This window comes from Mastigoproctus giganteus, chromosome 8 (genome assembly GCF_048544385.1).
Source record: "Mastigoproctus giganteus isolate SK-2022 chromosome 8, ASM4854438v1, whole genome shotgun sequence".
NCBI classification, from domain to species: domain Eukaryota; kingdom Metazoa; phylum Arthropoda; class Arachnida; order Uropygi; family Thelyphonidae; genus Mastigoproctus; species Mastigoproctus giganteus.
In genome coordinates, this window is record NC_143582.1 from 67699155 (window position 1) to 67726027 (window position 26873).

Genomic DNA, 26873 nt, shown 5'->3' on the forward strand with positions numbered 1-26873 from the left:
ATTACAATCTACAGAAGTCTAATGTCAACAAATATCTTCTTCTTCTCAACCTCCAACCCAAGCATGATGCTAAATTCTATAGGTTCTATTTCTTCTCGTGTTTGGGATTTTCATAAAAAAAAGCCGCCTCCGTAGGCAGGTGGGCAGGAGCAGCAGCAGCAGTGCATAGCACACACTTCTTGATTAGACCGGGGTTCGAGCCCGTGACTACCAAATACGGAGGATACGGAAAGGTCAGGAATGACCACCGCATATCCCCCGGAGCAATATGGCCTTAGTTGCTAATGCTCCTAAAAACCAAATAACAACAACATAAAAAAAAAAGAAAAAAGTCTTTTCCTTTTGCACTTTACACAGTGAACATCATTGAGCATTGATATCATAGAAACATAGACTAAGTGTTTTCAAATTTTTGTTACCTAAAAGTATACTTTTAAAAAAAAAAAAAGGGAAAATGTGGATTCACTTTGTTAAAAGAAGGATAGGGAATTACGTTCAAAAGAACTTCACGTTCATTTAAAATTGAATGGTTTGACAAAATAGTGCAAACTGTTACTCCTAACAGTTATAATTTGATATATGTTTGATTGCAAGAAATATTTATATTTGATTTAAACAGTGGTATTATATATTTGTATTGTGATGCTGATGTTCCAGGAGAATCTGCTAGTGGAAAGAGGTGGGATGACATTTGGAAACTTGACTTTTTTAAAGCATCATTTTGCAAGCAAGTCACAAGTCAATAATGTTCAAAATCTCAGACAACAAAATCCCTCACTACCGGCTACGGGGCTGCTGCATACGATGTGTGAAAGTTCAGATGAATGAGAACAAAACTGTTCAGACCCAGAGGAGATTAAAGTGCTTATTGAGAGTTATCAATAATAACTCTTTGCTCTCAGTTCAATATATTAATGAACATATGGCAAAATATATGAAAATTCCTGATAGTTGGTGAAGCAAAAATTACACGTATGAATTTTTGGAAATTATCAACTGCATTGTTCTAAAAGAAATGATTGAGGAAATAACTTCAGATGTTTATTATTATTATTAGCCATATGGTGCAAGGAAGCCTGAGGCTTATGCTGCACCAGCCATGATAAAAGTTTTGAGTTATCCTGAGAGAGAGAGAGAGAGAGAGAGAGAGAGAGAGAGAGAGAGAGAGAGAGAGAGAGAGAGAGAGAGAGTCAAAAATAGAAGGGAATCACCAAGAAAGAGAAGAATGGTAATATCCAACTCAGGACCCTGGGTCTGCCAAGCCCATACTCACCAGATGTGAGCCCCTCCAGTCATAAATTATAATCTACTTTTCTGGACTTATTGTGATTTCATTTGTTGTTAGTACAATAAATAATTGTAATGTTTTGTTATTTTTTTTAAATTTATCATAATCTTATTGGATAATACATTGTTTTTATATCTGCAGACATGAGTTTAATTTTTAAAAAATTTTAATTTTAAATTTAAAGAATAATTTAATTTTAATAAATAAAGCTTTTTTTTTATTTATTTGTGTTCACTAATTCAGCAGAAAATTGTCAGTGAGTTTGCACAAATTATTGAGTCACTTGGATATGGTCCTCAACAGGTCTTCAATGTCAATATGAAATGGAGCTGTTTTTGGAAGAAAATACCAAACAGACTTTTCATCACAAAGAAAGAGCTTGTTAGGTCATATACTGATGAGACTAAACATTATGACCACCTACCTAATATGATGTTAGTCCTCCATGTGCAGCCAAAACAGCTCGTACTCAGCATGGCATGGACACTACAAGATTTCTTAATGTGTCCTGTAGTTTCCGGTACCAACACGTAACTAGCAACTCCTTTAACTCCTGTAAGGTTTGTGATTGAGACTCTGTAGATCGAAGTTGCTGTTCCAACATAAACCACAAATGCTCGATGGGATTGATGTCTGGGGAATTTCGAGGCCAGGGCAATACCTGGAAGTCTTCCTCATGTTCCATGAACCAGTCTTGAACAATCCGGGCAGTGTGGCATGGCACATTATCCTGCTGAAAGATGGCACCGCTAGAGGGGAAGACCGTTGCCATAAAAGGGTGTACCTGGTCAGCAATGATGTTTAGGTAAGTGGTAGATGTCAGAGTGCCCAGCACATGGATGACTGGACTCAGGGTATCCCAGCAGAACATCGCCCAAAGCATGACACTGCCGCCACCGGCTTCTAGATTTCAGGTTACTTGTTTTACTTCTCCCATTAGTCAATTAACCATTTATAGTCTTTCCTTAGTTATTTTTGACGGATTTATTATTGTTTTCACAGAGGATAGAAAAATGAATTTATGTATTTTGCTTACTGCAGTAAGCAAAATACAGTTTGAATTTTGTGCACTTAACAGTGTGAAAAATATGAATAAAATTTTAAAATAAACATGAAAATGAAAGGAATAGTATTGAATATAATTTTTTTTAATAATATTTCTGGAAATGATAATAAGAAATATATGTTATGTACATGTTTGAAATTTCATGCACTTAAGTCTTTTTTACTGGAATACGGAAGAGAATAAAAGATTGATATTTTGATTTTGTCGAAAATGGGTGGGGCTTTTTTGCAATTTTGAGCAGAATTGGTTTATTTTACTTTATTTTTTGAAAATAAAAGGTTTAAAACACATAGCATTGTTTTATAAGTTTTAATTTTTTTATTAAAAATGCAAAAAAAAAGTACTGCAATCCATTAAGAAAAGATGACATATTGGTACTGTTTAGGCAGAATTCAAAAAAAAAAAAAAATTCAGATGATCCACCACCATGTTTGCTACCTATTGGGTGCCACCTCTGCTGGGTTAAATTTTATTTATCTCTTTTAATAATTTTACGTTGCTATTTAAATAAACTTCATTTTTGATTGGAGTAGAAGCTTATAAGTTTTGAGTGTTGAACCACTAGTGCTATGTCCCAGTATGATAAATCCAAGGTTAGTGTTAAATTTAGATGCCAAAATAAAATAAGAGATACAAAATTCTGTTATTGTATTAATCCAAAATATGAGTGCTATCTAATTTTTATAACATACCTTATAAGGCACAGAGTATCTCCATAATGGAGTATTTCTTGTTACTGTGCAGTCAGACATTGAGGCCTATCTAAGTGCAGATAAACCAGTTAAATAGGTGGTGTGATGATTTCTATGCATTCAGCATGAAAATCTGGTTACAACATTTGGAGAGGATGCTCCTTCACATTCCATGTTTAAATAGTGGGTAGCAGAATTTAAGTGAGGGAGGGAGAGAGCCTTGGAGATGAGACATGCCCTGGAAGACCTGCAGTGTTCATCATGCCAGAATTTGTTGAGAATGTGCATGATCTGCTGATGAGTGACAGTTTGGTGAATTGCCATTGTCTTGGGCAGCTCATCTGAATTTGTGTATCACATACTAATTATAGGCTCTCACTATGAAAAGGTGTCAGCATGATGTATCTCAAAGTTGTTGACAGCAGATAAAAAACACAAGAGTTGTCAATAAACACTTCAGTCGTTTTCTACCAGATCCAGCAAATTTTCTTACAAGGTTTGTGACCATGGATCAGATGTGGGTCCATCACTCTCAGCTAGAGACAAAAAGATTAATCCATTTTCCCACCAACAGTAATGCCATTGCTGCAATAGATTCATTCCTGAAAGCCCAACAGAAAACTTTCTTTACACCTGGATCAATGCATTGCAGCATTGACAGCAAAAATGTATTGATTTTAAAAAGGACAATGTTGAAAACTAATGTGTTATCAGACTCCTCAAATAAACCCTTTGTACTCAAGCCACAAATTTTTCAAATGCCCCTTGTAAATCAAACAGTTCTTCATTGCAAGTGATAGTTAGTGAAAGGCACTGGGTTACTTGGGTTTGACATAAACTCTAGTGCCCACAAAATTGGCACTAGAGTTTGTCATTCTATCAAAAATGTGATCACTGTGCTGCTGCTGCTGCTGCTTTTATATTTCTGTACAGTGGAGAAAATATATGCTCAGAGAAATTAAGCCAGAAATAAATAGATTTTACAACAATTTTTAGGTAGCTGACCTGAGAAGAGAATTAGAAGCACGGAACCTAAGCATCAAAGGACTGAAGTCTCAGTTAATTGCCCGTTTAACTAAAGCCCTTAAAGCAGAGTCTGAAAAGGAAGAACAAAATGAACAATCATTAGACCGTGATGAACAAGATGATAGGGATAAACAGGATTCAGATGAAATTGAAGAGGACAAAAAGAAAAAAGAGGTGTGTTTATATTTTATATAAATTGTGCTAATTTTGATTATAGCTGCTGCTTTTTACATAATCTTAAATAACTATTTATTGCACGTTTCCATGCTGATAGACTGGTCTGCAAGAAATTTAATGAGTATTTAACATTGTCATTAAATTCTTTTCATTGAATTCCTGTATAGTCATTCCCCGATTTGCGTGGGGGTTATGTTCTGGGAAAACACCACATAGTCCAAATCCACACAACGTGAAACATAGTTTATATGACATAATGAGTGTTCCATACCTGTACACACAAAAAATGTGCAAAAAAAATTAAATTGAAAAAAAAATTGTCTTCACTCCGTAAGAAAAAAAGAAAAAAATTAGAAACATGTTCATAAAATTAATCTTGCTAATACTTAATTCTAGATTTATAATCTAAATTCATTGCATCTTCATCACTGTTTTCCTGTGATAAACTTGCAACAGAATCTGGCACGTTTTGAAAAAAATTAGTTAAAATTGTTTGCTTGGAAGCACGCTGTTTTTCTCTACAAATTTCTCTACTATGAGATTCATAAGGAACTAAAGCTAATAATAAAGTTCTGCAAAACTCCTTTCCAAATTAGGATCCATATCCAGAGCTTCTTAGTTAAGCTGATTTGCAAGTCTTAAAAACTCAGATAGTCTCTTCGCAGTCAAATTTGTGTGTGCATCTTCTTCGTTTTTATCTTTTTTCTTATCATCTTCTTCACATTGCGAAAAAATATCATCCACTGATAATTGTTCTCTATGAGATTCAAGGACTTCTGTGATATCTGCTAGTTCCAGTTATTCAAATGTCTCTCCCCTAATCATTTTGCCAATTCTCACAATCTCAACTACCTCCGGAATTTCAACCATGGCTTCTTTAGTGCAACTTTGTGGCCACAGCTTTTTCCACACTGCATTCATTGTTGAGTTCTTAACTTTGCCTCATGCGAATTCAGTATTTTATACAGCATCAAGAATGTTATAATTCTGCCAATAATCTCGAATTAAAAGACTGCTTATTCCATCAGTAGCTTCTACCAATTGTAAAAAAATCTTCTTAGGTAATAAAGTTTAAAGGAAGCTATAACATCTTGGTCCATCGGCTGAATTAACAAACTTGTATTCACTGGAAAAAAGTTGACTTTCACATTTGGGTACATATGAGATATGTGCAGGATGACTGGGCACATGGTTAAGAATGAGCAAGATTTTGAATACTATGTTCTTCGGTCAATATCTTTTTCTTTCGAAGCAAAAGCAATCTAAAAACCAATCCTCAAAGATTTTAGCTGTCATTCAGGCTTTTTTGCTTGATTTTCAATGAATTGGTAAGGAGCTTATTGATATTCCTTTAAAAGCGTGAGGATTTTCTGACGTATCAGTTAGAAATGGCTTACACTTAAAGTCACCCTCTGCATTGCCACATAACAAAAGTATTAACCTATCTTTTGCAGCTTTGAAACCCTGGAGTGGTTTTCTCGTCTTTTGAAATGAATTTTCACCTTGGCATACACTTACAAAATAAGCCAGTCTCATCAGCATTAAACACTTAACTTGCTAGATAGCCCTCAGTTGCAATAACATCCTTGAAAGTTTTTGGATACAAAGAAGCAGCTTCCGTATCTGCACTGACTGCTTCACCCGTTAATTTTAGATTGTGAAGACTTTGATGTTTTTTAAAATTTTCAAACCAACCCTTACTGCCGTGAACGACGGTTGCATTGCATGAACCGACTTCTTCTTCATGTAAACAATTAAAAATTTTCAGAGCTTTGCCGCAAGTAATATCCGAACTAAGAGGCATTCTCTTTTGATTAAGATTTTCTGTCCAGAAGGACAGTAATTTTTCAGTTTTCCCTGTTAATAGATTTCTTGCTTTTGTACAGCTTTTTGCAGCCAATGATGTGGAATAGATAACTGAACTTTTAGTTTTCTCAGCCTTTTCCCTAATTCGTCAAATTCTAAATTAATTTATGTTGTTTTTCTTGGCCAATGTCACAACCTTTTTTTTGTCATTTTCCAACTCCTTAATGATTTTTAATTTTTCCTCTAATTTAAAATTTTTTTTGTTGTAGCTTTCTTCATTTAGACACTAATTAAACACACACTTTATATAGAGAAGAAATATGAAATCATCAAAAGCAATGCTTACTGATAAAACACTTTATTGCGCAAACCAGAAAAGTTTCTGTCTGAACAGCTAACATAGCATAACTGATGAAGGGGATTCCCAAATGAACATTGACAAATGTAAAGTACTACATATGGGAAACAGCAACCCCACAGCAACGTATCAACTCTGTGGTACTACACTGATAGTGGTAGAGAATGAAAAGGACCTGGGGGTAATTGTGAAGGCAGATATGAAGTTCTCTGAGCAGTGCAGACGGGCTGCAAGAGTAGCTCGTGGCGTCTTGTCAATGATATACAGGAATTTTTCTAGCAGGGATAAGGAGGTGATTATTCCCTTGTATAAGGCAATGGTCAGGCCACACCTTGAGTACTGTATACAGGTCTGGAGGCCTCATTTCAAGAAGGATGTAGAGCTGCTGGAACAAGTACGGAGAAGGGCAACAAGATTAGTGAATGGAACAAAGGGTTGCTCTTACGAAGAAAGGCTTAAGTTTTGCAAATTACAGTGTCTGGAGACAAGGCACCGGCGAGGTGATCTGATAGAGGTGAAAAAGCCTTGAATGGTTTGATCATGCTCCATGCTGATGGGATTCTTCCTCTTGCTCAAAATAATCACCTGAGAGGGCATAAATTCAGATTGAGGAAAGACAGATGTAGGATAAATGTGCAGAAATTTGCCTTTAGCCAGCGGGTAGTTGGTTGGTGGAACAGACTTCCATCCCTTGTTGTGGAAGTTGATAGCCTAAATAAATTTAAGTCTCAGCTAGACAGGTATTTCAAACGAATGGAGCGACGTGTGGTTTTTTTTTTTTTTTTTTTTTGGCTGATGCTGCATAAGCTTGCTTTCTTGCATCATATGCCTCTGCTAATGAAGAAGTGGTTTCAAGAAATAACTGGACAAACACACCACCATTTATTGCTATATTTGGTTATAAAAGTCAGTTTTTGAATGCTTTTGTGATATTTTTCTAAAGCACATTTCTGGAGTTTGCACTTTTTGGTTTATTGGGCTTTTCTGTTAGTGCAATCTAATTATAAATGGGTAGTAAACTCGATCTTATTGCACTTGCAATAATACCACACAGCTGTAATTCTGTAGGATTTTACATTATTATGGTGAAATGTATTGCTGCTTCAATGAAATCTTCAACCATGTAAAAAACATAAATAAATTTTCAAAATGTGGCCTTCATTCCTATTTTTGAAGCTTCGTAAACAAAAATCCAGGTGGACAGGAGCAGCAGTGCTACGCACTGCTGCTCCTGTCCACCTGGTTATGGTAGCACACGATTCTTGATTAGACCAGGGTTCGAGCACATGACCACCAATACGGTGGATGTGGAAAGGTCAGGGAATGACCACCGCATATCCCCGGAGCAATATGACCTTAGTTGCTAATGGTCCTAAAAACCAAACAACAGACACATAGACCTAGCAGCTCGATATGCTGAGGCTTTTGCAATTACTAATAAACTCAAAATCCCTGGCAATTCAGATTTTTCATCCAGCAAAACTAATCATAGAATACATATGATTTACGGACAAATACAATGGTAATTCATGTAATTAGTGTTGTTACATATATATACATAAATAAAACATGGCAGTAAAGTGTCAAGCATATATGATTATAAGCTGGATGACTTTTTTTTTAATTAAACAGATTAAAACAGTGTGAACATTAAAGAATTTCTCAATTGTTTTCAGAAAATTGTTAGGTTATCTTGGGACTGTGAGTAATCCTCCATGCACAGGCACACTGTGGGTGACCACCCAGTATTGTAGGCAGGGGTCGAGGTGTGGCGCCCACACCACATGGAGGAATGCCACCCCTCTGAGTTACCAGGCAATACTAGGTGGTAGATGACTCTCATCAACCGGTGCAATACCACCTCTTTGCTTATTGGAGGCTTGAAGTGGTGGAACCCGTGTTTAGTCTCCAGAGCTAAGTTCCGGTCAACTCTTCCATCATGCAGTATGATGACTTTTCAAGTTATGATAAACATCATGGCGAGATCCAGACTTCCTTACATTTCGAGGGTACAGCTCTAAAACGGTGTTCGCAGGCCAGTTGCTAGTTAGTACACCGGACCGAACCTATTGGTAACTCTTTAGGAGGCTTCCGGATCAGCTAGTGTATAATCTTGCTACCTCCACTCTGCCAGATAGTTATTGGAGGGAGTCCGAGTAGTGTGTATGCAGAGGGCATTGTCGAGGCCACATTATGTTAAGGGTCTGGGTATATTCTTACCATGTGTATGCCATATCCAAAAATTTCATTATTTCATACAGCATGTCTCCACCACTTTTACTTACTATTGAATACACCATGAATTGTCAAACTAATAGAGTAAGCTTATCTGCAAAGAGATCTAAACCTCCCAAACACTAACTAGTTCAATTTACAAATATAACGTGGCCTCAATTCTAATCTCAACGATGTCCATTTCCACTTGCAGTCTGCCAAACCACGTACTTTTTCTGACAGAATCTCAGTTATCGGTTGATTCAAATACTGCTTATCTCAGTTGCCCAAATTATTCGCTGTATGATTCCTTTCGCCACAAAGGTGGTACTTGTGCATATGTCCGTTCCGATATTCCCTGTCAGAGAATTGGTAATTTGGAATCTCCACTCTTCGATCTTCTCTTGCTTAAAATCTCTCTATCTCATTGTCAAATTCATCTGCTGTCTCTACCATTCTCCCAACTCAACTAATCACTTGGGGCTCTTTGACTCCCTCTCTTTGCAACTTGACTTACTCCAGTCCAACTTTCCTAACAGTGAGATAATTTTCCTTGGTGATTTAATGATCACAACTCCAGCTGGCTTCCGTTTTCTAGTCACACCAACCAGCTGTTCGATATGTCGAGGCTTTTGCAATTTCTAATGACCTTGCACAGAATGTTCATTTACCTACAAGAATACCGGACAATCCTAACCATACAGCCATCACGCTTGATCTTTTTCTCACAAACAACCGTTCTAAGTACATTGTCATTGTGAGTGGTCCTTTAGGCACCTCAGATCACAACTTGGTGATTGTCTCTTCTGCAATGGAGCCTTTATCTCATGATTATTCCCAACCTCGTATTGTTTGGCATTACAAGAATGCAAAATGGGACGACCTGCGAGATTTCTTTTCTTCTTTTCCTTGGTCGGACTATTGTTTCAGAACTTCTGATGCCAACTTTTGCTTAGATCTTGTCAGTGAAATTATTCTTGTAGGAATGGAATCCTTTATCCCACACTCCACTTTAAAATCTCATGCTTTATCCAAACCTTTATGTAACCTAAATGCGCTAAGGCTGTTCAAGAGAAGAATGTTGCATATCGTAATTGGCTTGTTTCTAATTCTTCAGTTTCATTTTCTGCCTACACCGAAGCTCCTAACAATTGTAAAGCAGTTATTAATCAGTCCAAACTCGATTTTGAACAGGCTAAGAGTAGAAAACTTGATTCTTTGCCTAATAATGGTAGCCGAGCCTTCTTGTCTCTTGCCAAAGCAATTGGCCGCAACTTTTGCCCATCTCTGCTCCCACCTCTGTCAAAACCAGCTGGTTCTATTGTCACTTTAGCCAAGGATAAAGCTGACCTGCTAGCATCTCATTTTCTTCCAACTCGTGTATTAATGATCTTGGTAAAACACCTCCCACCATTCCCAACATGCTCCATTCAATGCCTCCTGTGGTCTTATGTCAGAAGGATTTTGTCAAATCTCGATGCTAAGAAAGCTCGAGGTTCTGATGGTATTTTTCCACTTGTTCTCAAAACCTATGCTCCTGAACTGACTCCTGTTGTTTGCCTCCTTTTTTCACTTTCTTATTCCAAAGGTGTTTTTCCTTCTGCTTGGAAATCTGCTGATATCTAGCTAGTTCCTAAAAAAAGGGTGACAAGTCCCTCTCATCCAATTATCGTCTCATTGCAATTACTTCTACTCTTTCTAAAGTAATGGAGAAATCAATTAACCGCCAACTCTTAAACTACCTAGAAACCTTCCGTCTGATTAACGATCGCCAGTATGGATTCTGTCAAGGTCGATCCACTGGTGATATTCTGACTTATGTTACCCATTTATGGACAAATTCAATGGAAAAGTTTGAAGAAACACAAACAGTTGCTCTCGACATCTCAAAGGCTTTCGATAGTGTTTGGCATAAAGGTCTTCCAAACAAGCTTCTATCTTAGTGTTTGTGAACTGTTTTTTGTAATTGGTTATCCAGTTTTCTCTCTGATCGCTCACTGAGGGTGATGGTAGATGGCTCTCTGTCTTCTAACTTCTCCACTAATGCTAGTGTCCCTCAAGATTCAGCTCTTTCCCCCACCCTTATCTTCATGTATATTAATGACTTTCTTCCATTGACTGGAAATCCTATCCATAGTTTTGCTGATGATAGCACATTGCATTCCACTTTCCATTTTGAAAAGCCTTGCCCTGCTCAATCAGGTTCAACTTCTCGAATATCTGCCACCAATTCTTAAATTTCAATCCTTCTAAAACTCAGTCAACAAACCTACCTACGCCCAGAAGGTAGCAGGGAGATGTTCCGTCGGAACTCAGATGGACATGACCATTCCTCCAAAGGAGTCTTTCACTCCCATCGCGCGTCATCTCTTAAGTTCTCAAAAACCTGCACAAAAGGACCAATCAGCTGCCACTCCTATATCGGTACCTCCTACTGCTCCACAAGTAACAAAGGTAACTGTGAAAGAAAAGAATAAAAAAGGGGAAGTCCCCCCTAGTACCCAAGAAAAGATGGATGTCGAGCAGAAGGAGGTACCCGAAGATTCAGTCTTGGAACTCTTTGCAGAGGAAGAAATGGACATGGGACAGCGTCCATTCTTCCCCAAAAAAGATAAACCCAAGACTGATAAAAGTAAGCCCTCAGCAACTCAGAAGCCGCCTGATGGATCCACCAAGCCAAAATAATGGCTAAATTCCTACAATGGAATTGTCGTGAATTCCGGCGAAATATTGATGACATCAAGGCTCTCCTGCAAAAGCACGAGCCAGTTTGCTTTTGCTTGCAGGAGACATATCTAAAGGCAAATGATGATCCCACCATGCACAACATCACAATTTTTCGAAAGGATAGAATTGCTGATGGCTCTGCTCATGGGGGAGTGGCTATCCTCGTGGGTAACCAGACCCCAGTGCAGCCCTTGCTAATTACAACTAGCATAGAAGCTGTTGCAATTCGCCTTACGGTGGGATTTTTATTAACAGTCTGCTCTCTTTATTTGCCACCTGGGACTGACATCTCCCAGGGAGACCTTGATGATCTTCTAATGCAGTTGCCTCCCCCTTTCTTACTTCTCGGGGATTTTAATGGACATAACACCCTGTGGGGTAGTGCTAACATCAACGGAAGGGGACGAGTCATAGAGCGTATGCTCAATGACAATGACCTTTCCCTTCTAAATACTGGAACAAACACCTTCTTCCACATGCCTACCCGTACTTTTTCTGCCATTGATCTCTCTATCTGCTCCCCTTCTCTACTCCCTTCACTCACTTGGGAAGTGGAGGAGAATCCATACGGAAGTGATCACTTCCCTGTGATAACCTTGTTACACAGTGGGAGACCATGTCTTCCTTTTAGGTTACCACGGTGGAAGTTTGATCAGGGTGACTGGAATGCCTTCCAACATCAGGCAAATTTTGACCTCAGTACAGTCAGTCGGGAGCTTATCAACGACGCAGTAAAGTACATCACAGAAATCATCGTCCAAGCAGCTGCGAATGCTGTCCCAAAAACATCTGCCCGGTTTCCACCATTTCCCAAACCTTGGTGGAATTCACAATGCACAACAGCAAAAAAGGCTCAAAACAAAGCGTGGGGGATATTTCGCCGATATCCTACCACGAACAACCTTATAGCCTTTAAACGTGCACGAGCCAAAGCACGATATATCCGCTGTCAGAGTTAAAAGGAATTGTGGATCCGTTTCACATCATCTATTAACCAGTCTACCAACTCTAAGGTAGTCTGGGATAAAATCCGGAAAATGAAGGGAAAATATACATCCCACCCTTCTTCAATCCTAGATTATAATGGATGGCTATTGCAGCTCCAACTGCAATAGTCTGGATGTTTTCAGTCTTATTAGACTGGAAACACCCATCCAGGGATGCTTTCCTAAAACATGAACATTTGGTGTCTGTATTCTTTGACATGGAGAAAGCGTATGACACAACTTGGAGATTTGGCATCTTAAAAGATTTGCATACCCTTGGTCTTAGAGGGCATCTCCCCATTTTTATTAAAAACTTTTTAGCCAATCGATCTTCCCAAGTTCGTGTGGGATCCTCACTCTCTCGTTCCTTCAGCCAAGAGGAGGGAGTACCACAACGATCAGTATTGAGTGTCAAGCTTTTCACCATCAAAGTTAATTCCGCCACAGAACAACTTCCTTGAACTGTAAACAGTGCCCTCTATGTTGATGGCTTTAGCATATTTTGTCAGTCATGCAACATGAGGGTTATTGAAAGACAACTGCAAAAAGCCATCGATCGCCTTAATTCCTGGGCACTTGCTAATGACTTCAGGTTCTTGCCGGAGAAGACCGTTTGCGTACACTTTAGTCATAAGCGTAATCTTCATCCTGAACCTGAATTAAGGCTCAAATAAATTGCTATTCCAGTAGCGGCGGACACAAAATTCTTGGGACTCGTATTTGATAAAAAGCTGACCTTTCTGGATCACATCCGTCAACTCTGCACAAAGTGCGCAAGAGGCTTGAATATTCCGCACTTTCTTTCCTCTTGGGGTGCGGATTGATGCACCCTACTACGCATCTACTGTGCACTTGTACAATCCAGACTAGATTACAGGTCCCTGGTATACAATTCGGCCAGAGACAGTGTACTTCGATGGCTGGATCCTGTCCATCATCAGGCTCTCCGTATCGCTACTGGAGCATTTCGAACATCTCCTGTCCAGAGCTTATACGTCGAAGCAAATGAACCACTGTTATCACTTCGACATAAGCAGTTGTCTCTAAAGTACGCTTTAAAACTGAAATCCCTACCAGACCATCCTATGTGGCCATTCGTTTTTGAGCCACGATGGGAAAATTTTTACAACACCCGTAAGACTGCCAATCGTCCTTTCGGCATTCGTCTCCAAGAGCTACTCAAAGAACTTAATATCAAGGTAGACAAGGTTGCCCAAACACCAAAGTAACCCTTTCCACCCTGGCATGCTCATGTCCTGGCATGTGACTTGTCCCTTAGAAATTGGGGAAAGTCGGACACTCCATTATCTGTCTACCTGCAGCACACCGAGCTGAACATTCTGACTTCGCGCCAGTTTACACAGACGGTTCGAAGTGGGAATCATATGTGGGATCTTCTGCTGTCTTTACAGACACCACTACATCGGAGCAGATTCCCTCTGAATGCAGCATATTTACTGCAGAGCTGCATGCTATAGAGTTAGCCTTGGATCACATTAGTAAATGCCAATACCAACAGTTCATTTTATATTCTGACTCTCTCAGTGTGTTACAGGCTTTAATATCTGTGAGATGTAATCCTCATCCAGTTCTGTCTTTTATTCAGCAGAAGATTCACTTTCTCCATGAACGTGAATATGATATCTGCTCCTGCTGGATTCCCAGCCACATTGGGATTATGGGAAATGATTTGGCTGACACCGCAGCCAAATCAGCAATTCCCAATGATAATCGCTGCCTGTCAGTCTCCTATACAGACTACAGGCAAATAATACACCAGAAGATACACTGCCAATGGCAGGATTCATGGAATAGACAGACTACAAATAAATTATATCATATGAAGCCTGTAATTGAACCGTGGCAGTCTAGTCTGTGCAGGAATCGTAAGGAGGAAGTTGTTCTTCTCCGGACCCGCATAGGACATAGTCATTTGACTCATTCGTTTTTGCTGAGGGCTGATGACCCTCCTATGTGTGAGTCCTGTGGCACAATTTTAGCAATATCCGTTTTACCGCTTTTAATCATCTGACTGAGCCGTATACACTCAGTCAGATTTTATCCGACAATGCCAATGCGTCTGCTGTTTTTAGCTTTTTTTAAATCAGCAAAGGTTTTTACTTGTATTTAAAATTTATATGTTATTGTTATTTCCTTATTGATTTATTTTTTTTTATATATATATATTTGTTATTATATATCTGGACATGGTGGCCTAACTAATTAGGTCACTGAGAGGTTAAATTTTTATATATTACCTGGTCTTGGCGCATTATAGCTAGCCTTAGTTGCTAATGCGCCAATAAAATCCAAACCAAACCAAACTAGGTGCTACCGTTCCTGCCTCCATATAGCGGGGCTGGACTTTGGGTGGAAAAGCTCTCACTCCCAGTGCACAAAGGAGCAAACACCATGGATTTTGACAACAGTCACAAAATCTTCTAACATTACCCAATTGGCTCAAGAACATAAAGAAATTAATACAAACATGGCAAAAAGACAAAAAACAATATATATGAAATATCTACACCAAAGTATTTCACATACATTCTACAGATGATCAGTCCACAGGAAAATTAACCCCTTTCCTGATACAAAAATCTCTAGAGAATATAGCTGGAATTCCAAAAGCAGTAAAAAGGTTAAAATCAGGCGACTTACTAATTGAAACAGCCAGTATACTACAGTCAGAACAACTAATGAAAACGTCCACTTTTGGTGGGATCTCAGTAAAAGTTACACCCCATAATAGCTTAAATACCTTGAAAGGAATAATCTTTGATTGGGATCTCCTCAATATAACAGAAGAAGAAGAAATACTATAAGAAATGAAAAACTAAGGAGTCATTCATGTTAAAAGAATAACTGTCAAAAAAAAGAGGGAATAATCACCCAGACCAGATATATCATTTTAACTTTCAATGCTCCAAGTCCACCACAGCAAGTGAAAGCAGGATACTTGCTTTGTCAAATTCGACTCTGTATACCAAATCCTATCCAATGTTTTAAATTTCAAAAACATGGACATTCACAAACAACATACAGAGGAATAGCAATATGTGTTGAGATGTGCCAAATGTGTTGAGAACACCCTAAATGCTAGCCGGGTGAGTAAAGTGCCTGCCTGGCAACCCAAAGGTCATGGGTTCGATTCCTGCCTCAACCTTGGATCAAAGTACTGCAAAAACCTTGGGAGGTGCATTATGGCCACAGAAGCTTATGCGCCAACAACTACCAAAAAAAAAAAAAAAAAACCCTAACTGCTCAACCTGTAGTGGGAACCACACTGCCTACTCTCGGGAATGCAAAAGATGGAAACAGAAAAGGAAAATCCAAAAATACAAAGCAGAACATAAAGTTACATACCGGGAAGCCACAAAGACGTTACAGTTAGTACACCATGCTGCAGAACAAATTGATACAGCAGGAAAAATACAACATAAGGAAACCTACTTATGCACAAATAACATAAGAGTACAAATAACCCAAAAACAACAAGCAATGGGCTCACAAACTGAAGTTACAATTGCACCAAATGAATCGGGCTGTCAAATGGCTCATCTCCCCAAAACAGAAGAAACAAGACCAGGCGGAAAACAACAAACCCTATCCATGTCCACCAATGGTAATTTTATCGCTACAGGGAAAAACCAAAGAAGACCCCTGTATAATAGTACACCATTTTGCAGAAAAATGGATACAGCAGGAAATATACAACAAAAAGAAGTTCCGTTTACAGAAATATTTGCCGAGGAAGATATGGACACTGGAAAGCCATATTTCCCCAAAAAAGACAAATCATGGACAGAAAAATGTAAAACGGTAATCAGAAATCAACCAGAGAACTCATCGAAAACAAAACAATAGGTACTTTTATTCATTGCAAATTGTTTTGATTTCTGTAACAATATTGATGACGTCCGAGATTTAATTTATCAGCATCATCTGATATGTTTCTTCTGACAAGAAACACATCTAAAACCCGATTATACTATCGTAATCAGGAATTACACTATACATAAGCGAGATCGAATAAATAATTCTATAGCCCACGGAGGAGTAGCAATCCTTGTCAATTCTCATATACCAGTCCAAACAGTCCACTTACAAACTCTTGTAGCAGTAGCAGTACATATAGCAGGAAGTAATTTAATAACAATAGTATCAATATATTTACCCTGAACCAAGAAATAAGTTATGAAGATTTAGAAGAACTGTAGATCAACTACCTCCTCCTTACAGTATAATGGTGGATCTAAGTGGACATCAAATAGAAAATGTAACAGGTGCCAAAAATCTAACCCTCCTGAATAGCAAGAAAACATCCATATTCCATCTTCCAACAGGAACTAGCACGGCAATTGATCTTACTTTATGCTCCCCGGCATCATATTCTGCTTTAGAATGGACAGTTCATGAAGATCCATTACACAGCAACCACTACCCCATATTGTCATGTTAACAAAAGACACCCCATGTCAATCCAGATGAAAACCCAAATAGAAGCTTCAAAAAGCAGACTGGGAAAATTTCAAAAATCTAAAAGTAATTGAACAATGGAAAGTCCGGCAACTAACCATTGACCAAGCAGTACAATATGTAACTGACCAAATTACCCAAGCAGCAGAACAGTCAATACCAAAAACATCCAACAGACTTCTATCCCCAAAGCCTTGTTGGAATGAGGAATGTACTTAAGTGAAACAAGACAGAAACAAAGCATGGAATATTTTTCTCAAAAATCCTACCACAGACAATCTAATACATTTAAAAAAAATGAGAGCAAGAGTAAGATGTGTCAGACGGGCATGCAGAAAGCCTCCTGGTTATGTTTAGACTCAACCATAAATAGACTATAAATACTAAAACAGTTTGGGATAAAATATGAAAAATAAGCAATAGATAGAAAAAGTTAGTGCATCCAATTATCAATTTTCAAAGGCAGGATATCGCTGATCCAAAATAAATAGCAAATGCTTTAGGTGAAACTTTTGCCAAATATCTGCTACTACATCCTGTCCACTGGAATTCTAGAAATATAAAAATCATCAAGAAAAATACAATTTAAAATTCTCCACAAAATATATAGAACAATATAACCATCCAGTAACCATAATGGAACTCCATAAGGCACTGTCACAAACAAAACAAAGTTCTGAAGGTCCAGATGGCATTGATAATATAATGATAAAGAAACTCAGTGAAGAATCATTACAATCTCTACTTCTTTTATACAGCAGAATTTATATGGAGCACGAGTTTCCTGACATGTGGCATCATGCGATTGTCCTCGCTTTCCCAAAACTTGGCAAACTAACTTGATCCTACTAATCTGAACAATTACCATCCAGTAACATTCACCAGCTGCCTAGGAAAAATTTTGGAAAAGATTATAAATGCAAGACTCATGTGGTACCTAGAAAACCATAACCTTTTGTGCCCATTACAGTGTGGTTTCAGGAAACATCGATCAACCTTAGACCTCCTAATTAAAATAAAGCAACATATGAAATACTTTCATTAGAAAAAGAACATTTAGTCATGATATGCTTTGATATTGAAAAAGCATACACAGCCTGGTATTATGGCATTCTCCAGGACATGTATAACTTAAAGCTAAGAGGACAGCTCGCTATTTTCATCCAGAGTTTTTTACAGCACGAAACCTTCCAAGTACGAATACAAACTACACTCTCAAAAGTTTTCCTACAACAAGGAGTACCACACACAGGGATTAATCCTCTGTGCCACCCTGTTTGCAATAAAAATAAACTCAATAACCCAACAGATACCATCCACCATAAACTCAGCTCTTTATATTGATGATTTTAGTATCCCTTTCCAATCCCGAAACATGAGAAGAATAAAATGCCAGTTACAAGGTTCAATAGACAAGGTCATCAGTTGGGATCATGAAAACGGTTTCATGATCTCCACACAAAAAACAATAGGTGTGCACTTCTGTAGGAAAAGAAATTTTCATTTAGATCTGGAATTAAAACTTAATAACAGTTAATCCCAATCAAGCCAACTATAAAATTTCTTGGACTTATTCTTGATAAAAAAAAAATTAACTTTTTTAGAACATATAAATAACTATGAACAAACTGCCTCAAGAAACTAAATATTTTGAGAGTCTTATTGGCAACAGCCTGAGGTACAGATAGAGATACATTATTGCAATTATACAGAGCCCTCATAAGATTTCAATTAGACTATGGAGCCCCCATGTACAACTCATGCTAAACCGAGTGCCCTGAGATGGCTGGATCAGTGCATCACAGTGCTTTACATACAGTATTAGGAGCATATTGCACATCACCGGTCCAGAGCCTATATGCAGAGGGTTATGAACCACCACTACAACTCCGGAGACAAAACTTGCTGTTATTCTACACTGCAAAAATAAAATTAATACCTGACCACCCGACATGGACAATTTTATACGAACCAAGTTATAACCTCAAAAGTCATCAATCATACTGCATGATGGAAGAGATAGGGAAGGGTTGACCGGAACTTAGCTCTAGAGACTAAACATGGGTTCCACCACTTCAAGCCTCCAATAAGCAAAGTGGTGGTATTTCACCGGTTGATGAGAGTCATCTACCACCTAGTACTGCTTGGTAACATAGAGGGGCGGCGTTCCTCCATGTAGTGTGGGCACCACACCTCGACCCCTCCTTACGTTGGTTCACACCTGGGTGGTCACCCACCATGTACTTGTGCATGGAGGTTATAACCAGGATTACTAGCAATCCCACCATCGTGAGGGTGCAAGCAGATTTGGCTGTCACAGACTGTCCGGACTTCGCCGAAATTGGGTCCACTTGACTTGAGTGTCACCCGAATATCAGTTCCATCAGCGTTTTAGACTCCCAGGTAGCAAGTACAACTTGTCTGACATATCTGAGAGAATGTCTGTGACAATCTCAAGGACCAAGCTCTGATCCAAGCCCGAGGCAGGATTCGAACCCGCGACCTTTGGGTTGCCAGGCAAGCACTTTACCCAACAGACTAGCCCGGTCGGCACCTTTCACTTGTACTATGGGATTTTTTTTTTTTTTTTTTTTTTTTTGAAGGATGTTATCTGGGTGTCTGGTTGGTTGGTTGGTTGGTTGGTTATTTGATTTTTAGGAGCATTAGCAACTAAGGCCATATTGCTCCGGAATATGCGGTGGTCATTCCCTGACCTTTCCGCATCCTCCGTATTTGGTGGTGACGGGCTCGAACCCCGGTCTAATCAAGAAGCGTGTGCTATGCACTGCTGCTCCTTCCCACCTGGCTACGGAGGCGCCTCTGGGTGTCTGCTAAGCCAAACATCATTGAAGAGCTGAAATTTCAAATTACATGAGCTGTGTAGCAAGTGGGCAAGAGCTATTATTACTTAGCTATTGCTGAAACATTTGCATTTGTTAAAGGAACACTAGCACTCATAGAGCAGTAGTTTGTTTTTTAGTTTTTTAGGAGCATTAGCAACTAAGGTCATATTGCTCCGGGGATATGCGGTGGTCATTCCCTGACCTTTCCGCATACTCCGTATTTGGTGGTCACGGGCTCGAACCCCAGTCTAATCAAGAAGCGTGTGCTACGCACTGCTGCTCCTGCCCACCTGGCTACGGAGGTGCCTTAGAGCAGTTGTAACTTTGAGGATGTACTTCATAATTTAAGTTCAAATTTCACATTCTGCCCTTAATAAAACCATATCAGTGAATTATTGAAATTGCCCAGTAAGTTTATAATTACTCTGTATGTAAGAAGACTTAATTTTAAGATAATTCAGGTAATTAATTTGTTCTCACAGGTTCTTTACTTTGAATGTGAAAGCTCTATCTTAATAATTATTACAGGAGGAAGAAAAGAAGCAAAAAGAAGAGAAAGAAAGAGCTGCACAAGAAAAACGGCATCAGCTGCCTGAATTTCCTGCAATTGTAGTTCACCCATCTCGCATAGCCAAGGGAGGGAAATTTGATTGTACAATAATGTCGCTTTCCCTTTTGCTTGACTACAGGCAAGAAGACAATAAGGAACATTCTTTTGAGGTATTTACAAAATTTGAATCATTTCCTTAAGAGCTGTTTCATTTCAAGTTAACATAGCCATCGATCAGATCTTTTTGGTATGCATGAAGTTTTTTTGGGCACTGCCCAACAATTAAAAATGATAGGTTTATTGCAATAAAACTATAATTAGTAAAAGTGAAAAAATATTCTTGAGCTAGAAGTAATAAGAACAATAAAAGTATACTATGAGTTAAAACACGTATGGAATGAAAAACAAAAAATCTTTTGATGGCATATGTTTTGTCAGCTAAAAGCTGACATGAAGCATGGGTTTAAAATACACATAAGGCAGAGGATTGCAGGATATTAATTTTATGAAACATACACCAGAACTAAGTGAAAAAACAATTGAAAGGGAGGGGAAAGAAAAGTTACTTTGAGAGGTGTTCCCACATGGAGGTGATTAGCAGGACATCAGGGAGGAAATACAAATTCCCTTCCCTATCACCAAATTTGGTGTTAATTCTTCGGTATAGAAGAGGTGGGGGCGGGGTTGGATGCTACTACTGACCTCAGTCAATGCAAAGGTTCAAAATGTAATGTCTATGCACCTCGTTGGTCCCATTAAAATAATTGTGCAATGTCAACTCTTCCAATAGACTTACATTAATCTTTCAATCAATCTTCTTAATTGAATAGCTTTAGCATCAGTGATATAGCATGCAATACAGTCATGGCATGTATATGGCAAAAATCCCTTCAGAGTGGGTAGAATACAAGGATAAGATGGAGGAAGTCCTGTCATCAAAATAAAAAAATTTTCCCCATTTAGCTGGACCAAGTTCATATCCTGGGCACGTGTTGAGTGCTGCTTGCAAAATGAGCATAGTTGCAGGCATCCTCCCTGAAGATCATGAGGTGCCATGGCTTGTTAGAGAAGATCTTCCTACAGTTACTGATAGAGAATGAACAGCTAAAGGCTGCTAATGCTGAATCTGCTTGAAAGTCTCATGTGCAGCTGGCAACTCCAATTCCTACGTTATCATATGCTCCAGGCCCTCCCTTGAGTATCATGAGATGATAGGGCTTGTTAGCAAAGCCATTGTGTGGGTGTGCAGGTTTTGCATTGCAGAAAGGCACTTAATTGGGTGGGGGGATACAGAAATTAAAATAAATAAAAATTAATTACCAGAATGATTATTTTTATTTGTACTTTACTATAAACATTACTAAAAAGTTACCAGCTCATTACATTATCGTCTAAAATTTGTTTTCAACCATGAATTATAAGAAATAGAATGATAAACATTCTGATAAAAGCCTTTTTTTCGTTTTGTTGTTGTTATAAAGTTTGAGAATTGTAGTTTTTTTAATTCCAAAATGTATTTTGTTATTAAATAAAATGAATGTACAGTCGATTCCAGTTATTTGGGACACATCGGGACTAGTGCATTTTGGCCCGATTAAGCGGCTGCCCCAATTATCCAAAGTTTCACGTAAATAGTTAAAAATACAATGTACCCCCACCTTTACAATTAGTTCACTCTACAATCAAATCATGTTACGACAAACTCACCATAGTAAAGTACCATTCACTATACGATGTGTAGTAAGCGCCTGTCATTATGATCACATTTGTGAATTGAATTTTAATTCTATTAAACAGCGATTCTAATTAGCAAAAATAGGAGGAATATTATCCACAGGCTATAAAAGCAAAGATATGTTAAGCACAAATTTACCCTTTATTACCTTACCAATTAAAAAATTAAATGATACGTGAAATTCGGAAGATTATATATGTGATAATTGGAATAATTAATACGTACTGTAATATGTACATGCTAACTAAACTAGTTGACATTTCTGTTCACTGATATTTGTGGTGGGGGTTAAGATTTAAAACAGTAAAAAGATAAGCAATCAATAACAAAAAACACGGCACACACAAATTGCAAGTAACACAATACGTGCAAGTGAGAACGGAGTAACGAATTACAAAGCTTTAAAAATAAGAATGAAGAGAAGATTCTGAAAATTATTTTTTTTATATGATTGAAGATTCCATGGAAGTGTAAACAGATTTTACCATTATAACCCACAGAATGTTAGTATTATCGCAAATTCAATAAGATCGAGTTTACTATCCATTTATGATAGATTGCACTAACAGAAAAGCCCAATAAACAGGTGACTGCTAATTGTTTTATGGTTGTGACCGCCAGAAATCCGGCTGAACTACGTGGTACAGTCGGAGACAATCGTAGGGTAATCTCCAGTGCTGCGGTCTCCTGCCCCGATTAAACGGCATTTTGTCCCAATTAAGCGAAGTAAACCCTGGCTATTTTCTCGATTGGGTTCTGTTTTTTAAGATTTGTCCCAAATAAATGGCTGCTTCTGATTAACCGGCAGCCCAAATAACCGGAATCCGCTGTATTTTGAAACGATCAATGAAAGGATATTTTCATTGATCATTTTAAAATATATTAATACCATCTATAATTATTTATTATTTTGAGGGGGAGGGGAATTAAGACTTTACACAAAGGTGCATCATAGGCACATGGTATTCCTGCTCTAAAAAGCATAAATATCAAATCTTCAGTTACTGATTGAGAATGAACAGCTAAATATGGATAATGCTGAATCAGCTTCAAAATCTGATGTGCAGCTGGCAACTCCAATGCCTACTTTATCATATACTGCAGGGGTAAAGATGCCTAAAATTCCAGCTAATGAGCCTGAAAACAGTAAGGTTATCATTAAAGTGAATGGAATCGCATGTTTACAACTAATGATGATATTAGTAAAGTACTTAAAAGGCAAAGCTTGACTGCATAAAGGTTAAAAGCCTCAGAAAGATCAGCCACTGTTATTGTTCAGGCAGATATGAAAGAAGATCTCAACGAAATCAAATGCTATGAAGGTATGGAAGACACAGGGCTATGGCTGCAGACTCTGAGGGTGAGGGGCCCACAACCTGATCATGTTAGATGTTGAGGATTCACTCACCGAGGAAGATTTAGTTAATGAGATTTATTTCAGAAATATCAGTGAACCCATTAGTGTCTTCCAGTGTGCCACATTGTGAACTTCAATGATCTAGTGAATAACACAGATGTTCAGCATGTAGTAATTGCTGACAGTGAAATGCGCTATTTTATATCTTTGGAACTTGATTTTCTAGGGAGGAAGCAGATGTGGTGATACACAAAACCAGGTGCAATGAAGCACTGCCTGGATTTGATCAAAGGGGGGGGGGTGATTTAATCCACCTATTCAACACCTGCCTGCAAGAAAGCCTTTGTCCATCTAGGTGGAAACATATAAATCTTGAGTTTATTTTCAAGGACCCATCCGGATGGACAATGTTTTCAAAGCCTACCATCCGATTTCCTGCTGCCTATATATTGGGCAAGGTGTTTGAAAGACTCCTCCATTCCAGGTCACAGCTTATGTGTGGTGCTAAATGATTATTTTCCATAATCAAATTTGGTTTTAAGTCTGGTCATTACACCACTGATGCTCCTACCAAGAGCCAGCTGAATATTCAGCCCAATACTTTTGGTCATTTTTTTTTTTATTGATTTCAAAGGTAACAGATGCTGTGTGGTGACTGAGTGTCCTGCTCAGGGCCAGGGAGTCCAACTGTTCATGTGGAATATGCTAAGGTAACAATAGTTATTTCTCCTACTGAAATATAATTGCATTTCGTTTAGTGATTAAGAAAAGTGTGTGGGATGATTATAATTTGTCATTGGTAGACACAGAAACCTACAGGTAATATAAATTAGTGTGTAATCAAGTTACTATGGGGGGAGGGGGAGGGGTTAAGCATGTTAAGGCAGGTTATGAGAAATTGGCTAAAAGAGCAAAGAAAAATAACTTAGAATTCTTTGCTTTTGTTTATACTAGAAAGAAAGTGATGAACCATATTGGCATATATGTTATAACTAGTAATGATCCTATACAGGTTGCTGACAAATAATAAATATTTTGCATCTACGTTCATGTATGACAAAGTTTATAGGAATGAGGATTAACAGAAGTATACCTAATTCTGACTGAGAGTGAATTGATTTTATGATGAAAGGAAGCTGAAAAAGAAATTATTGAGGCTAAAAGGAAATAAAACTTGGGGCTCATGGAATCTATCCTTTTTTTTCTTTTCATGTATATATAGTGGAATTTCTCTATTATGAACTTCTGTTTAACAAATTTCTCCATTTACGAATTTTTTCGCAAAACATTACACCTTTAAAGAAAATTACATGTAAAATTAACCCCTATAGCGAAGTGTTAGTCTATAACGAATTTTTTAAAAAAATTAGCAAAAGCATTTTTAAAGATTTTGGAACATTTACTGCTAAACAGCCACTCAAATATAATACGGCCTCCTTCCCTTCGAAATTAGTCATTAACATCTGAAATTAACCATCCTGTTAGTGAACACTTGTGGCCTTGATGCCCTCAGGAAGGGTCTTTGTTTCATTTTTGTTACAGGAATAAAACCAAATGGGTTTTCTTAAAAGTTTTCATAAACTTTGCAAGAAGTAGGGTAGATTTGTAAATTGATGTTGGCTAAGGGGAAAACAAAATTCTCTGCTGGGAAACCATGCCAGTGGCAATATGTAGAATGCTTCGGTAGTCGGTTTTTAGTAACATGCGCTTCTCACCTCAACCATACCATGTGAATTCCCTGTCAATCATTATACATATGATAGTTTTCATGGAATATTTTAAATTTCATTCTTTTAGAATGATTTTTCATCAATCGCTTAGGCTGTATGTTCTTGTGTGTGTGTGTGTGTGTGTGTTTTTTTTTCTGGAAAGTAACATACAGCATACATTAACAATAAATTTTCTTTCATGTATATATGAATGAAAGCAAAATAAAAGGAACTCACAAAATTGCATATTTCTTCAAAGTGATTGATAGAAAGGTTGTGTGTTGCTGTTAAATTGACAAGTGAAAGTCACTGAGTAGGCAGTACTAACAATTTACTCTATGGCCAGCGCAGCAAAGTTTGCGGTGGCTACACGGTGTATGTATCGGCAGTGTGCTACAGCCCGTCACAGTCAAATAATTTTTACCGTTGCAGAAACAATGTCGAAGAAAGGTGTTTAAGTATTACTGATAAAGCCAAGATTCTTCATGATATTAATCAGGGTTTTAGGAAAAAAGATATTGGGAGAAATAAAACATACCTGCAAGCAGTGTTTCTACAAGTTTAAAAAATCAAGAATCAATTTTAAATGCAATTGAAGGAGGAGTAGACAAGAAGCAAATTAAGTTGTGTGTATACGAAGTTGTTGATAAAACTGTCCTAAAATGGGTGCAAATGATACATGAAAAGAATATACCAATATCAGGTCCAATAATTAAGCAACAAGGTCTGAAATTTGCACAGTCGCTTGGACATACAGAATTTAATATGAGCACTGGATGGTTAGATAAATTTAAGAAGTGCCACAGAATTATGGAAAAGGTTATTTGTGGAGAAAGTGTTGATGTAAATGAAGAAGATTGCAATAATTGGAGGAACAACACCTTAAAGAAGATTTTAGAAGAATACGAACCTAAAGACATTTTTAATGCTGACAAAATGGGCTTATTCTTTTGTTCTATTAGGAAAACAAAATGTGTTCCTAATAGAACACTCTTGTTTTTAAGAATGATATATGTTTTGGTGGAAAACAAAGAAAGAAAGAATCACTGTGCTAGTTGGAGCCAATATGACTGGAAGTGAAAAATTAAGACTTTTAGTCATCGGAAAATCAAAAAACCCAAGATGTTTTAGAGGCACAAAATCATTGAAAGTTGACTACACCTTTAATAAAAAAAAAAAAAAAAAAAAAAAGCATGGATGATGTGATATTTTCAAAGAATGGATATTAAAACTAGACAGGCATAAAACAAAAGAAAAAAGAAAAATCATATTGATTACTAACAACTGTCCTGCACATCCTGCCAGTATTTCTACCAAACTTAAAAGTGTGAAGGTGTTGTTGCTTTTACCACCAAACTCCAGCCAATGGACCAAGTTATAATTAAAAATTTTAAATTTCATCATCAAAAGAGAATATTAATGAAGATTATCAATTCATTGTAAGAAAACAGAATCTTGGAAGTTAAAATATAAATATTAGAGATTGCATCTCTGAATGGATAAAAGTTTGGACAAATGTTGTCAGTATTATTTTGTTTGTTCAATTCAATATTGTTTGTCGAAAGCGAGATTTGCATTGAATACAGAAGTCGAATGACAACCGGATGAACAAGATGAACTGCTGCTTTCACAGTTAAAAAGCTTTTGGGAATTATTAGAATAATCTTGAAACATAGAAAATTATGTAACACTGGATGATTATGTTAATGTAGATCAAGATATGGCTACAACAGAACATTGAAGTAAAGATGAACTACTGCTGAACAGTGTTAGATGCGAACATGATCACGAAGAAATTAACAATGATTGGAAGGCACATCAGAACAACCCAACCCATAGAAAAGGCAACTCACAAAGAAA

At 37.7% G+C, this 26873-nt stretch overlaps 1 protein-coding gene across 4 annotated transcripts in view; it reads left to right on the forward strand.

Moving 5' to 3' along the window:
• The window catches only part of LOC150081594 (cell division cycle and apoptosis regulator protein 1-like), a 550339-nt gene that overhangs the window by 374301 nt on the left and 149165 nt on the right, over positions 1–26873 (forward strand). For all 4 annotated transcript variants that reach the window (XM_090380560.1, XM_090380561.1, XM_090380562.1 and 1 more), the window contains 2 exons: positions 4043–4246; positions 20191–20382. In XM_090380560.1, coding sequence (XP_090236686.1) covers positions 4043–4246; positions 20191–20382 — 396 coding nt within the window. The remainder of the gene's footprint in view (positions 1–4042; positions 4247–20190; positions 20383–26873) is intronic.